The following is a 15,611-nucleotide window of genomic DNA, read 5'->3' as shown; positions in this document are numbered from 1 at the left end:
AAACACAGCCGCCGAGGTGGGGTTCGAACTCGGGTACTCCGGCACAGGAGTCGGGTGTCTTACAACTGCGCCAGCCCTCGTGAAATAATTGAAGCCGCTGAGAATACCCAACAGCGGGACCAATGTGTAATCAAACTGTCCCTACTCTTAACACAAAAGGAAATTGAGTTGTTAAATCTGCAATCATTTCCGATAGTCTTCAGAAATGAGTGTACCACGCTGTGTGCGAGACGTTTTTTCAGCACGTGCACTTCGATTATGACTGTTCTGATACGTGACAGTCGCTTGTACGTGATATGCGTGGCGTAAAGGTATATAAGGAGTTGTCTGCTTTTTCAAAATAAACGTTGTTGAAAGCCAGCGCTCTTTGTGTTGTCTTCTAATACTGTGCTCCCATCCAGGTTTTATGCGGTTACCGCAAGCGGAAACTGCTGGTAGAGGTACAAAGAAATTCTCAACAAAATTTGTAGTAAACTGTCGTCCATGATCACTCATCAGAACTAGAGGAGTAGATATGTCACACAACAAGAAAACATGCAAAAGATTAGAACAAGTTAGGAGAAATGGCTGATTGTACTGGAGCTGTCTCAGAAGATGGAGTTAGGTGCTCAGCACACACGAATATTTGTCAATTCCTATCGGAATATCTTGGGGAAAGGGCCCATGAGGTCGATGTCACTTACCCCAAACGTGTGGCAGCAATTGCGATAGGTTACAGCGACCCCGGCGAACGCAGCGTAAGAAACTTGTAAAGCTGCCCTAATGAAAAAGGGTGTATGATGTTTTTACAATCTCCCACAAATCAAGTTTGTACGAGGCTATTGCATCATACCAATGATACCATCAACTGCACGAGAATAAATAATTGTGATCTGCACGATCTATATGACCTTGAGTGTGTGATAGCAATTATCTCTCACAGAAATCCGGCTACCACATAGATCATATAGACTCAAGAGAAGGTCCCAAAAACTACATTATTCCTTATGATAAATCATGCAGACATGTGACTGTCACGCACAGCTAGCCCTAGCTACGCTTCATAAGACAAAAAAGAAACCACTGTGACTGCCTTGAGCAACTATGCAATAGTATGGACAATATGTGCGCTGATCTATGACTCGTGCTTCCAGTAAAATTATGCCAAAATATTTATTTTAACTCTAACCGGAGGCGGCAAACAGTACAATATATTTGTATATAATAGCACCTAAAAAACTGATTGATTTATAGGAAGGGAAAGGCGCGGTAACTGTCTCACTTGTTTTCTGTGGATTTTTTTTAACTGATTTACTTATAGGAAGGGAAAGACGCGGTAACTGTCTCACTTGGTTTCTGTGGACACCGCAACCGCGCCGTAAGGGAAGGGAGGAAGGTGGGAGTGAAAGTGGAAAAGAGAGAAAGAGGAGCCGTAGTGGAGGGCTACGGAGTAATTTCGACCGCCTGGGGATCTTTAACGTGCGCTGACATCGCACAGCACACGGACACCGCTTCGTTTCTTTTCTGTGGGTACCGCAACGTGCCGTAAGGGAAAGTAGGAAGCTGGGAGTGAAAGTGGAAAGAGAGGGAGGAACCGTAGTGGAGGGCTTCGGAGTTATTTCGACCACCTGGGGAGGAGGGCTCTTTAACGTGCGCTGACATCGCACAGCACACTGACGCTTCTTCGTTTCGCCTCCATCGAAACGCAGCCGTCGAGGTCGGGTTCGAATGTATATAGTAGCACGTAAGGCAGTCGATGAGAGGGAGGAGCCGTAGTGGAAGGCTTCGGAGTAATTTCGACCACCTGGGGGGGCTGTTTAACGTGCGCTGACATCGCACAGCACACGGACGCCTCTTCGTTTCGCCTCCATCGAAACGCAGCCGCCGAGGTCGGGTTCCAATGTATATTGCCGCGAAACCTTCAAAATAGATTTGTTGTTTTTTAACAGCCGCCGGCATACACGCTTATCACTCTGCTTCTGGACCGCGTATCAGTTCCGTAATCTTTGTTTGTTAATGCTCCATGTCGCGAGTCACACCTTTATCAGTTTTGTTGTAACGCAAGATGCACCGAGATCTGTCTCGAAGGTTCCGGCCACTCGGGTGTCCTTCCACAATGTTCCAGCCCGTGCTGGTAGCTGTTTGCGACGTTATCTAGATTGTTCTGTGCAGCCTTTAAATTGAGCGTTGCCGAGTGTGACGAGCTTTCTTTGTTCGACGATCGACGAGCACGTTTGTTTTTATCGCCGCCGCCGAGTTGCTTAGTTCTTTTGCGGGCGCAAGTCAGCCCAAATAAAGAGTTTCTTTAGTGCAATCATCGACCCTTCATTTGTGTCGTCGACCTCGTCACCACTACGTGACATCTGGTGGAGGTGCAGCCTTTGATCCTTCAAGCGAAGACCCAAGCCAAGGTCAATGTACAACTGGTCGCGCAACTTGGAAGAAAACGCGTGCAGCTGCCTACTGCCAGCGGCATCAACTCGATGATGAGGGCTCCTGCGAACTGTGAGGCAAATTACTAGCGCACAGAAAATAAGATCTGCCAGAACTCCAAAGAACTAGAAAGAAAACATATTATTCTCACTCAGGAATGAATGCAGTTTTTGTTTCTTGCGTAAGAAAAAACGTGTCACATTTTTAATAATATTTTAACTGGTTTCTAACGGCCTCTCCCGGCCACTTATTATCCGCTGCGTAGTTGCCCAAAGCTCAGAGATGGCGGCTTTTTTCATCCGCGTGATGGGTGCGTCATCGGCCCCGGTTCAACGTTCATCGTTGCGCGCTGCGTACAGAGTGGGTTATCTGTAACAAACAGTCAGTATTTTATTATGCTGGTTGTGGTAGAGCTTTACAGCAAGGCAAAGACTGTGTGTGCTCGATGAGAAACTGATTGCCGCTGCATGTGCGCATTTCCGGACGATGGGACAATGCTGCGTCACAGCTCGGCGGTTCGGCTCGGCCTCCCAGGCATGTCGCAAGGGTGGTGGCTTAATTGTTTTACGGATACACGTCTGCATGAGCGGCGTATCGCTGCATGTTTTAATTGAACGGTGAAGGTGAGATTTTATTGCCCCCAAGATGCGTGTCGCATTGCTCAAAGCCTTCCGTTCCGCTCCCTTTGCTGCGTGTTTTGCTTACTGCGTCGTATTACCGCACCAACGTTCGCTGAACGTGCTTTAGCTGTTATTACAGTGATGTTCCTATTGTCAATGGGATCTTTCTCATGAACATGTTAAATGCTTAAGTTGTAAATTCGTAACCTCACATTGACTCCTCTCAGTGGCAAATGAAGCGCGAGTAAAATAATGGAATCATGAACAGGGCGAGATTTATTGGAGAAAAGCTATATCGTAGATATTTTGACTTCTCAGCCGCATTAACTTCTGAATACTAGTAATCCCAATTTGAATTGCTTACCTAAGCTCTTACAGGTTGGCGTTCTAGCGCTAGCGTTAGTTATTCCGTTCGTTTGTTTTTGTTGTTCTTTGACACTGATATGTACTTTGTTAGCAAGATTTTTTACCCTTTTATAATCTCACCGCGTCTCGTTAGGAGACCTACGCTGAGGTCATTTTGTTATCACGAAGATTTCATGAAGACCGTGACGAATGAGCGGTGGTCGCTGTCCTACACTTAAAGATTTCATTGTCGTGAATCGTCCATGTAAGTAATCGTGAATTAATAAAGCCTGGCTTTCTATGCAGCACAGCTTCACTCATTTATGCCCTTAGTGAAATGCCTCAAGCCATGTGATTCTATCCATGTGCTTGCCGAAGCCCCAGAATGCGTTTACATGACGCGCGACGAAAGACTAGACTAACGACGACGGAGGCAGAACGATGCTATGATAAGGTGGTTAAAGATGCCGTAACATTTCAGTTAACGTAAAACTTGACAGTAGAAATCCATGTCAAGTTGGCTGAACAGTTACGGTGTCCATTTTTCTGCCTTATCTGAGCATCGTTCTGCCTCCGTCGTCGTTGGCCTTGTTTTTCGTTTACAAGTAAAAAGACGATCAAATTCCCCGCCAAAATCACGTCCCTGTGACGTCACAAGCAACGTCACGTGTTTGTTGTGCCTCACAGTTCGCAGGGGGCGCTGGGAAACTAAAGCCTCGCTCAGAGTCGACACGCAGGCGTCTATGGGAGTTACGCTACCATTTGTTCTTCTACCATGCCCAAGCCGCGTTCGTGTCGCCCTGGAAGGCCAGCCTACAGGCCACCGAGCCAGCCGCCGACTTCAAGGCCTACAACCCGAACACGGTCTGCTGCCTGACCCCATTCGATCTCGGAAGGCATCGACGCTGCCAAGGGCCCAGCCTACAGCACCGGTTGTTTTCGTCCAACCCCGTGAGCCCCCCTGCTTCCATGGACGACCGGATGAAGATGCTGGAGACTGGATGGACCTTTTCGACCATGTGGCAGAATTCAACGGCTGGAACGACGCTGCGAAACTCAGGCAGGTCTAATTTGTTCTTCAAGGACATGACCGAGTTTGGTTCGAAAATCATGAGGCAGCTATGAAGGATTGGGACATTTTTAAGGAAGCGTTTTTGACTGCCTTTTCAAGCGTCGTCCGAAAGGAAAGAGCCCAGGCCCTCCTCCAGTCAAGACTTCAACTTCCTAACGAGCCTGTCTTGGCGTACGTTGAAGAAATGAAGCTCCTCTTTCGCCGCGCCGACCCTAACATGACTGAAGGTGAGAGAGTAAAATTTTTAATGCGAAACGCCAAAGAATCGCTTTGTGCAAATCTTGTCCGAAATCCGCCAAAAACCGTGGCGGAATTTGAAACGGAAGCGTTTGCCATCGAGAAGACGTTGTACACCCGGATGCACCACTACCACTTCAGCCAGACTACTGAAGCCACTACTCCAGCGCATCCTCATCCGGGAGATCGCGCGAGAGGTACTGGGAACGATACCCAGCACTTCCACCAGATGTGGTAAGCGATCATCACGCGCTCTGCTGGCTGGCTAATTTGAAAGATCCTTCCGGCCGCCTTGCCAGATGGAGCCTACGACTTCAAGAATTTGACATGACTGTAGTCTATAAGTCGGGCCGGAAGCATTCCGACGCAGACTGCTTATCCCGCGCTCCCGTTGATGCTCCCCCGAAGGACGATGACGACGACGCCTTTTTGGGACCGGTAAGCGCCAGCAATTTCTTAGAACAACAGCGATCAGACCCTGAGCTGAAAGCGCTAGCTGGTTACTTGTAAGGAAAGACCGCTTCCCCTCCTGGTGTGTTCAGGCGACATTTATCATCCTTCACGTTAAGCAATGGCCTCTTCGTGAAGAACTTCGCACCCAACAAGACCGCACAGCTTCTCGTAGTGCCTAAAACCCTTCGGCAAGAAATTCTGCAGGCTTTGCACGATGAGCCCCCAGCAGGCCACCTCGGATTTGCGTGCACGTTGCGTCGAATCCAGGAGAAGTATTACTCGCCGCGACTGCCTGCCGAAGTTGCCCACTACGTGAAGACGTGTCGTGAGTGCCAACGACGCAAGACGCCGCCAATCAGACTTGCAGGACTACTAAACCCGATTCCGCCCCCAATCCTGCCCTTTCAACAAATTGGGATGGATCTCCTCGGCCCCTTTCCATCTTCGTCTATGGGTAACAAGTGGATCATTGTGGCCACTGACTACCTTACCCGTTACGCCGAAGCAAGACCACTACCAAATGGTACCGCGGCAGAAGTCGCCAAATTTTTTGTCGAACAAATTCTCTTGCGACACGGCGCCCCAGAAGTGCTCATCACGGACAGGGGAATGGCGTTTACGGCAGAGTTGACGCAAGCCATCCTGGAATACAATCACATAAGCAATCGACGAACAACTGCGTACCATCCACAGACCAATGGCCTTGGGAGCGGCTGAACAAAACGATCGCGGACATGATCGCTATGTACGTCGACACTGAACATAAGACCTGGGACGCCATCTTGCCGTACGTGATCTTCGCGTATAACACGGCAGTCCAGGAGACGACCAGAGCGACCCCGTTTGAGCTTGTGTACTGCAGGGAGCCCACGACGACGCTCGACGCAATGCTGCCGCACGTAACCAGCGAAGACTACCTTGACGTCGCCGCCTACCTGCACCGTGCAGAGGAAGCCCGACGACTCGCACGGCTGCGTATTAAAGACCAACAGCGCACCGACAGCCGACGACACAATTTACGACGACGCCACGCAGAGTACAATCCAGGAGACTAAATGTGGGTTTGGACACCAATTTGCCGTCGCGGATTAAGTGAAAAGTTGTTGCGTCGATACTTTGGGCCATACAAAATCCTTCGCCGCGTCGGACCATTGGACTATGAAGTCATTCCCGACGGAACGTCAGCATCACAAGGGCGACGCGCACGCCCAGAAATTGTACATGTTGTGCGACTGAAGCCATATTACGCGCGTTAAAGAATCTGTGGTGTTTAAACTTTACAGTGTTTATGTGTAAGTTTCTTTGTTTTGGAGCATCGAGGCGATGTTGTTTTTTAAGGGGGGGGGGGGGGGGTAATGCCGCGACACTTTCAAAATAGTATTTGTTGTTTTTTAACAGCCGCCGGCATACAGGCTTATCACTCTGATTCTGGACCGCGTATCAGTTCCGTAATCTTTGTTTGTTAATGCTCAATGTCGCGTGTCACACCTTTATCAGTTTTGTTGTAGCGCAAGGTGCACCAAGATCTGTCTCGAAGGTTCCGGCCACTTGGGTGTCTTTCCACAATGTTCCAGCCCGTGCTGGTAGCTGTTTGCGACGTTATCTAGATTGTTCTGTGCAGCCCTTAAATTGAGCGTTGCCTAGTGTGACGAGCTTTCTTTGTTCGACGATCGACGAGCACGTTTGTTTCTATCGCCGCCGCCGAGTAGCTTAGTTCTTATGCGGGCGCAAATCAGCCCAAATAAAGAGTTTCTTTAATGCAATCATCGACCCTTCATTTGTATCGTCGACCTCGTCACCACTGCGTGACAATATAGTAGCACCTAAGGCACTCGATGTCCGGCAATTCTGGGTCTTATTTCAGACGCAATTACTACTCTATGAAAGTAGAAGAAATTATATTAACACATTTCCAAAGTCTATACATTTTCCGAGAGCCGAGGAAAACTGGCTCTGATGGTTCTTGCATGAACATTAGTAGCATGTACATGACCCAGTAAAAAAAAAAATCCTCGCCTAAAATAAGTTCAGAACAGCAATTCCTTGCAACTGTTATTTTCCAGAAAAGAGAAATTCAGCGAAAATCATGCACATTAGACTAATAATTTCTCAGCTACAGCTATACGATATGCTTGTTGCAAGATATGTTTGAAGTAATTATTCTTTAATCCAAGCCGCATACTGCGACAACTGCAAATAAGACGTAATTGTTTGGTTTGGTTTGTGTGGTTTAGCGTCCGAAAGCGACTCAGGCTATGAGAGACGCCGTAGGGGAGGATTTCGAAAATTTCGACTACCTCGGGTTCTTTAACGTACACTGACATCGCACAGAACATGGGCGCCTTGCTTCTCGCCTCCATTGAAAAGCGGCCGCCGGGGCCGGGATTCAATCCTGCATCCTTGGCACCACCCTACTGAAAAATCCTGTATAAAATTCGTACAGGAAATTGTATACAAGTTTACTGTACAGGATCTGGGATACAGGATTGGGGGCTATTTCAGGAAATTTCTGTATTGCCCTGGAAAGCTCGTAATGAAACCGGGGGAAGCCTGATACCGGAATGGCCTGTATGGTTGATGGCCCTCGTTTCCAGAAAGAAACACGTCGCCAGGGTGGAAAAAATATGCAACAATATAAAATAAATCGACTGCATTTAAAATAAATAATAAAATTAAAAAATTACAAATATTTTACTACCGAGTGTGGAATATAACCTCGGTCTTCACACGGGCACTTTAACCACTACTCTACGGCGGGCTAAGGTTACGGTGGTTATTATTCAGTATATGTAGCTACTTTTGCTCTTTCGTACTTTGTATGTTTTCCTCAGCTGTAGAATTTGTGGCCGTAATTCATCGATTGCCCTTTACATACGCTGAATATCTTTGCAGGCTATCACGAGGGTTCACAAATGTGCCTTATCTTTATAATGCGTCGCTTTAATGAAGGCAAACCTCAAGATATCATAATTTACTAGTGCTGATGGGCTTTTCATCGTCTACGAACGCTTGCAAGTTTTCCTACGTACAGAGATATCCGGTGCACTAATACTTATAATACCGGGCGTTTTAGCTTCACGTGCTACCAGCAGAGCATCAATGTCAATGAATACACTTCCGACTGAGCGGTTTCATTATGTAAACATTCGAGAACGCGTCGCCCGGTGTGCGTCTATGTGCGCATCTTTCGATGGTCAGCGATGTTTGTTTACTTTTTCTTGAACAGTTTTTTGTCATCGCTAGCGAAACGATACGTTAGTGCTTCCACTTTCGCGTTGAAGGCGGCAGATCTTCAATCGCAGATATGAAGACACACCGCAAGATCGTACGAGCTGCAGCGACTGTTGTACGCGCAAAAGCGACGCGACGCGCGTGTATGCTTGCTAGCGCACACTTCGATGGCTTCGAATTTTCGAGGTATTTGGGAAACGAAGCGTGCCCCCCTTTACATACAGAATAGTTGTATAATATGTTTGGTATCATGCTTACTTAGGGCGCTGGCGTGTCCGGCATGGTCATTCTGGTTGAGCTTCGTCGATCGGCCCGGCTTCTGTTCAGAAGCGTAATACTCTGCCCAGTATCAGTTCCAGAAATGACGCGTCCGTCCGGTTTCTGGTTAATTGATACAGGCTGAACCAAAATGAAACCGCCCGGAGCTCTCATTTCGGAAATTCCTGTATGGCCCGTGGCCCTTGTTTCAGAAAAAAACTGGACACCAGGCTGGAAAAAGCATGCAGAGCTATAAAATAACACCACTACATTTGAAAAAGAAAAAGAAAAGAAAAAAACAAAAAAAACAAAGAAAATAGAAAAGAAAAATAATTCACATGTGATTCGAACTCCGGTCTTTTCAGCCAGCAAGCACGCACTTTAAACACTAAACCACGGCAGTTTTTTTTCTTTATTGCTCGAAAAAACTTCCGTAAAAAAGGAACAACTCCACTTACTTAAACATGTCCATGTCTAAAGTTACCGGGCTGCTTATTACGAGCCCGTCATATCCCCAGCCCGACAATGCACAATCATCAGAACATCAAAAGTCTGGGAGGCAAACACATGCGTCTAGATACGGCATCCAGTTTGGAGGTTCTTCACGTGCAGCATATACACTTCTCACAAAAGCACACTGCTCCCGAAACACGGATTTCGACGACCTTGGTGGCTCTGCATGCCTGTCGATCATGCGGCTTTTCCAAAGGCTGAAGAGTCTCATCAACACAAATAGATCTTAAGGCATGACAGAGTTTTTGTCAGGAAGCAAAAACCTAATTGTATAAGGCGTAATTTCAATGTCCTTTTTAAGAGTTCTTTGTAGAATGTCCCAAAAGAACATAGCATCAGGGCACAGAATAAAGCAATGATCAATTGTCTCAGGCACGTTACAGAGACGACAATTTACCGACCAGGGCACAAACATCTCCTAATTGTGAAGAAATGTCTTGACAGGCAACGTCGCTGTGTGTAATTTGAAAAAGAACGTTTTTGCAGCTGCCTGAATGCACATTTGCCTAACACGCTTTAGAACAGTGGTGTCCAAAAACCCCAGATAAGACTGCCGATACAGCGGTGTAGGGAACAAAGACTCAGTGAGAGCCTGGGTCATCTACTTTCTCGAGAGGCTATACAGGGAATCTACAGAGAAAAGCACAAAGAGAAAATTGAAAGTGTCAGCAACCTCCTTAAGGAATCCCCATAAACGCCCTTCACGAGCCTGCCCAGTTGGTGCGAATAAGTAAGGCAAATGTGGACTAAGGTGCCTAATGATCACAGTTATAAGAAACGGATGGTTTGCCGATTTGAAAAAGAAAAAACGGGAAGCAAGTTGATGCACAAACAAGTGAACAAGGCCCACTCCACCAGACTAAGGGAAGAAACAAGTTGTCACGCTGCATGGGCTCCTATTGAGAGTGCCACACAAATGTTGCAAATATTCTGTGTAGAACTTGTACTTTCCTCCTCGCACAAAAGCAGGACTTGAAGGACATACGCAAGCTTTGCAAACAAAAATAAGTTACAGACCTGTGCCCTAGCAAACATTGACAGTTCCCTACCCATCCAAGCCTGCGTTTGTCGCCGCATAGGTACGATTTGTGAATCCCAGTAGGCTGCGCTGTTACGAACTTGGTGCAGCGGAACCCCTAGGTACTGAAGAGGATTACAGTCCCAGCATATGCCTCCAAACTGGCTTGGTCTAGTGCCCCAGTGTCCCAACCAAAAACCTTTGAATTTAACTAAATTAATGGCCGCGCCTGATATATCGCAGAACTGTTCAGTCAAGTGTAAAGCATTAAGTACACTCTTTTTGTCAGAACAAAAGAGGGCGATATCGTCCGTGTAAGCTAAAATCTTAACTTCACATTGAGCCAGAGAGAAACCACGGATGGCTGTACTGTTAAATATACTGAGACAGAGGGGTTCCAGATATAAGCCAAACAACAGTGGAGACAGTGGACATCCTTGACGAACAGATGATTCCAGTGGTATTGGTTTCTTTAGGTCCTGATTAACAATTAGTCTTGTGTACGAGTTCATATAGCACGAGTTCATATGCCTTTGAGCGAAACGTCACCAGTGTTTGCATTCTCCAAGACCGCGAAAAAGAAATTGTGCCGAACTTTATCAAACGCCTTCGCCAGGTCAATTTGAATCAGAGCTACTTGGCCTGTCTCATCTCATACTGTCTCGATTACTGAACGTGCAAAATGGATGTGTGTTTGAATACACCATGGCAGGATACGGTGGTAGTAGTTATATTTCTGCTTATGTAGTCGACATTGCTCTTTTGTAGTTTGTGTATTTTAGTGGAGTGTAGAATTTGTGGTCGTAATTGAACGATCGCCCTTTAAACACGCTGAATCTTTTTCCTGGCTATCACGAAAGGTTATCCGTGTCCTGCATCTTTACAATGTATCGCTTTATTGCAGACAAACCTCAGAATGTCCCTATTTACTAGTGCTGATGTGTTTTGTCATTGTCTTCTAACGCATGCAGTTTTTGCTACGTAGAATTGTGCGGTGCACCAACACTTGTAATACAGCTTGTTTTAGCTTCACCTGCTGTAAGCTTAGCCGCGACATCAATGAATTTACTTCTGACCAAGTGTTTTGCATACGTAAACACTCGAGGAAGCGACTCCCGATGTCCGGCTTACCTGTGCATATTTCGATGGTCAGCGATGTGTTTCATTTATTCTCAAGCGTATTTTATCCTCGCTAACGAAACGCTACGTTCTTGCTTGCACTTTCGCGTTGAAGGTGGCAGATCTTCAGTCGCAGATATGAAGATGCACCGCAAGATCGTACAAGCTGCAGTGACTGTTGCACACGCAAAAGCAAAACGCAATGCAATAAGGGAGTAATTACTCATTGCATCCACCCAAGCGCAGCCATACGGCTACAAAGGAAAGCTATACAGCTTTCTCAGAAACTTCGTAGTTAACAAAAAAATCGTCCTGATCCGGGAATCGAACCCGGCACCACCGCCTTTCCGGGGCAGTAGCTCTACCGACTGAGCTAACCAGGACGGTCAGCAGATCAGATGGTAGGGCGAGAGCGAATTGATCTATAACTCGAAGTGGGAATGGTGTTGGTCAAATATTTAGGGGAATCCCCCAAGGTGGAGTAGATTTGTAATAAGGTAGTAATTACTCATTGTATCCACCCAAGCGCAGCCATAAGCTACAAAGGAAAGCTATACAGCTTTCTCAGAAACTTGGTAGTTAAAAAAAAAATTTGTCCTGATCCGGGAATCAAACCCGGAACCACCGCCTTTCCGGGGCAGTCGCTCTACCGACTGAGCTAACCAGGACGGTCAGCAGATCAGATGGTAGGGCGAGAGCGAATAGATCTATAACACATAGGGACGACATTTTCCGATGGCCCTAATAGTGGCCAAACATTCCCTTTCTGTGACTGAATTATTGGACTGTGCTTTCGTCAATGCTCGGCTGGCGTATGCCACAACATACTCGCTGTAACCAGGCTTACGTTGGGTAAGGACGGCACCAAGCCCAATATCGCTGGCATCAGTGTAGGCGCACTGGGATCCGTAGACGAAGTGGGATCAAAGTGGCGTACAATGGGAGGCGAAACCAAAAGGCGGCGTAAAGTGTCGAAGGCTTTATCTCAGGCTGGAGTCCAGGCGGAAAGGTCGGAGCTGCCGGCAAGGAGCTGGGTCAGAGGAGCGATGATGGAGGCGAAGTTTAAGATGAAACGTCGAAAGTAGGAGCAGAGGCCGAAAAAGCTGCGGAGCTGCTTCAAGGAGGTTGGCTTCGGAAACTGCAACTGCGCGAAGTTTGGTGGGGTCGGGAAGAATGCCGTCCTTAGAAACTACGTGGCCTAAAATTTTAGCTTCCGAACGGCAAAGCGGCACTTCTTCAAATTCAACTGAAGCCCAGCGTCGGCGAGACACGTTAAAGCATGCTTTAGGCGGAGAAGGTGAGAAGAAAAGTCGGTACAAAAAATTACGATGTCATCCAGATAACAAAGACAGGTCTGCCACTTTAGTCCACGAAGAACAGTGTCCATCAGGCGCCCGAAAGTAGCTGGGGCATTGCAAAAGCCATAAGGCATAACGTCGAACTCGTATAAGCCATCCGGTGTTATAAAGGCAGTTTTCGGGCTGTCATCATCAGCCATCGGTACCGGCCAGTACTGGAGCGCAAATCGAAAGAGGAAAAATACTCGGCTCCCTGTAAACAGTCCAAGGCGTCGTCAATTCGAGCCAGAGGATAGACGTGTTTGCGCGTGATTTTATTTAGCCTACGGTAATCGACGCAAAACCGGATGGAACCATCTTTCTTGGTGACCAAAACAACCGGAGAAGCCCATGGACTGTTAGATGGCTGTATGACGCCCCAGCGAAGCATGTCGTCCACGTTATCAGCAATGACTTGGCGCTCAGAAGCCGACACGCGATAAGGACGCTGTCATAAAGGTGTGTTTGTACCAGTGTCGATTGTGTGCGTAACGACAGACGTGCGACGCAGCGCAGTATGAGGAAAGTCGAAGGCAGAAGTGAAGTTCTGTAGAAGAGCAGCGAGTTGATCGCGTTGTGCGGATGGAAGATCTGCGTCAATAGCTTTTTGAATAACATCGGGTGGTGTCGAAGCGGTCGCTATATCGCAAGAGCGGAGAACATTAACGTCTGATAAAGTAGGCATGGAAGGAAGAGTATTTACAAGCGCAGGATGAAGTTCTTCAATAGCAGGACGGATGGGCACGAAAATGAATTTGATGCGTACATTTCACTAAGGCCACCCACCCACCCATACGCAGCACCTCCACCAATTGTAGGGGTGTGTTTATTCAGTAAACCCAGATGGATCCAGCTGCTCAGGAGGAACTCGCAGCGTCAAGCGTGGGGAATGAGCAAGGCAGCGACCAACTTCGTCCTCGAGTGCCCCAGCACGCGATGCATGGCAGTGGCTATGAAGACGAATATTACCACAATATATATATATATATATATATATATATATATATATATATATATATATATATATATATATATATATATATATATATATATATATATATATATATATATATATATGATTGGGCTCGACAGTACCACAGCTATGGCCACTGCAACTCACCTGCGATGCTTGTTCGTCTTGCAGGTTTCCGTCTGCTTCCTGCGATGTGGCAGCTGGTCCACTAGTGATGCCCGGGTGGTCACACAGATGCCAGCCTGGCCGCCAGCACATCGCGGCCCTGAGCCCTTCCTGCCCCACAGCATCCCACCAACCATGCGCACGTCAACAGCACCGCTGCCCCACTGCCTGCCAGCGCCGCCGCAGGATTATGCCCCGCGATTATCGCCAAATGCATTCTCATCGACGATAGTCAATCGCCAACAATCAACCTCCTTGCCACCTGACCGCTTCATAAACAAGACGCCACCCAACACCGCCTTCATTGGGCTCGACAGCACCACAGCTATGGCCACTGCAACTCACCTGCGACACTTGTTCGTCTTGCAGGTAAATGCAAAATATACTTTATTCGCACGACGCACGCGCTATGCTGGCTTACTGTGCTGCATCCAGATTGCCTTTGATTACTACTATGTTATCAAGCAGTTACTAACCCTCGCTGGCGACGTTGAGCTAAACCCAACACTCGTTCCGGTGATACCCAATCTTCCACCGAAATACTTGAAGCACTAAACGAAATTCGTTCCGGACAAGCTTCACTTCCCAAAGAAATGAAATCTATTCGCCTTAAACTTTCCCAGAATGACGAAACATTTCAGGAAATCAAAAACAGACTGGCCAAAATTGAAGCTGACTGTTCATCAATGATAGCAGCTAAAAAGCAGATCAAACACTTACAAGAGATCTCCGAACAAAATGCTGTGCAAATTACCAGAATTGAAAACAGACTGGATGATTCGGACGACAGATCACGCAGATGAAACCTTTTGTTTTTCGGCCATAAAGATGCCGAACGCGAAACATGGGCGCAGTCGGAAGACCTCGTAATCCAGCATTGTAGTACGCTATTAGATACTACCCTCGCTCCTCTTGACATTGAAAGAGCTCACAGGCTGGGAAAGTTCAGGGCGGACCGTGACCGACCAATCATCGTTAAATTCGCCCACTTTAAAGTAAAAGAAAAGCTACTTTCATGTGCCAAAAACTAAAAGATACAGGTTACAGCATTTCTGAAGATTACTGTCCGCACACGCTTACCGCTAGAAATCAACTCCTGGAATTCGGTAAAGCACAGAAAGGAAAATATAAACTTAGACACAACAAACTAATCATCGGAAACAAAACGTACATATTTGACCACAGCATTCAGCAGGTTATCCCCCACCCTTTAAACGCGTACAAGGAAATCATTCGCGTCCTAACCTTTCATACATCTCTTTTTTATATACTAATATTCGAAGCCTTTTGCCAAAGCTTGATGCACTCCGTAATATATTTCACACAACAGAGTTTAACCTGGTCATTCTTACCGAAACGTGGCTCAATTCATCAATCGCAGACTCCGAAGTACTCTCGCTTTCTTCAGACTTCAATATTTTCCGGCGTGATCGAAATAATAAACGTGGTGGTGGTGTACTGATAGCCGCCCACCGCAGCCTTCAGTGCACTGAATTTAGGACATCTTCCCCCTTAGAAATTACATTTGTTATTAGTAACGCCTCTTATCCACCTATAGTAATTGGCGTCTGCTATCGCCCTCCTGATACCGATATTTCTTTCGTTGCCGAGTTCCACGAGGTCCTTTTATCAGTAACCAGCGCATACCATCTATCGCCTATCCTGCTTTTCGGAGACTTCAATTTCCCTGCGATAACTTGGTCAAATCTTGCCTCAGTTCTATCACAAAACAACAGCGAAAATGACTTCGTAAACACTTGCCTAACGTTTGGACTAACGCAAACAGTGACAGAGCCGACGCGTCGCAGTAGCAAATCATCAAACACACTCGACCTAGTTTTAGCTTCCGAGCCCGATA

General features: G+C 46.9%; 1 protein-coding gene and 1 pseudogene across 1 annotated transcript in view; one reads left to right on the top strand and one right to left on the bottom strand.

The window, feature by feature from the left end:
- Positions 1-13,967, bottom strand: part of LOC146193263 (uncharacterized) — a 51,437-nt gene extending 37,470 nt beyond the window's left edge. Inside the window, exon 1 of the mRNA XM_084600077.1 lies at positions 13,736-13,967. Coding sequence (XP_084456203.1) covers positions 13,736-13,890 — 155 coding nt within the window. The 5' untranslated portion in view covers positions 13,891-13,967. The remainder of the gene's footprint in view (positions 1-13,735) is intronic.
- LOC146193262 (uncharacterized) lies at positions 13,889-15,215 on the top strand (annotated as a pseudogene).
- The last annotated feature ends 396 nt before the right edge of the window (positions 15,216-15,611 follow it).

This window comes from Amblyomma maculatum, chromosome 4 (assembly GCF_055883805.1).
Source record: "Amblyomma maculatum isolate TAMU_Amacu chromosome 4, ASM5588380v1, whole genome shotgun sequence".
Classification (NCBI taxonomy): Eukaryota; Metazoa; Arthropoda; class Arachnida; order Ixodida; family Ixodidae; genus Amblyomma; species Amblyomma maculatum.
This window is presented reverse-complemented; position numbering and strand designations above follow the sequence as displayed.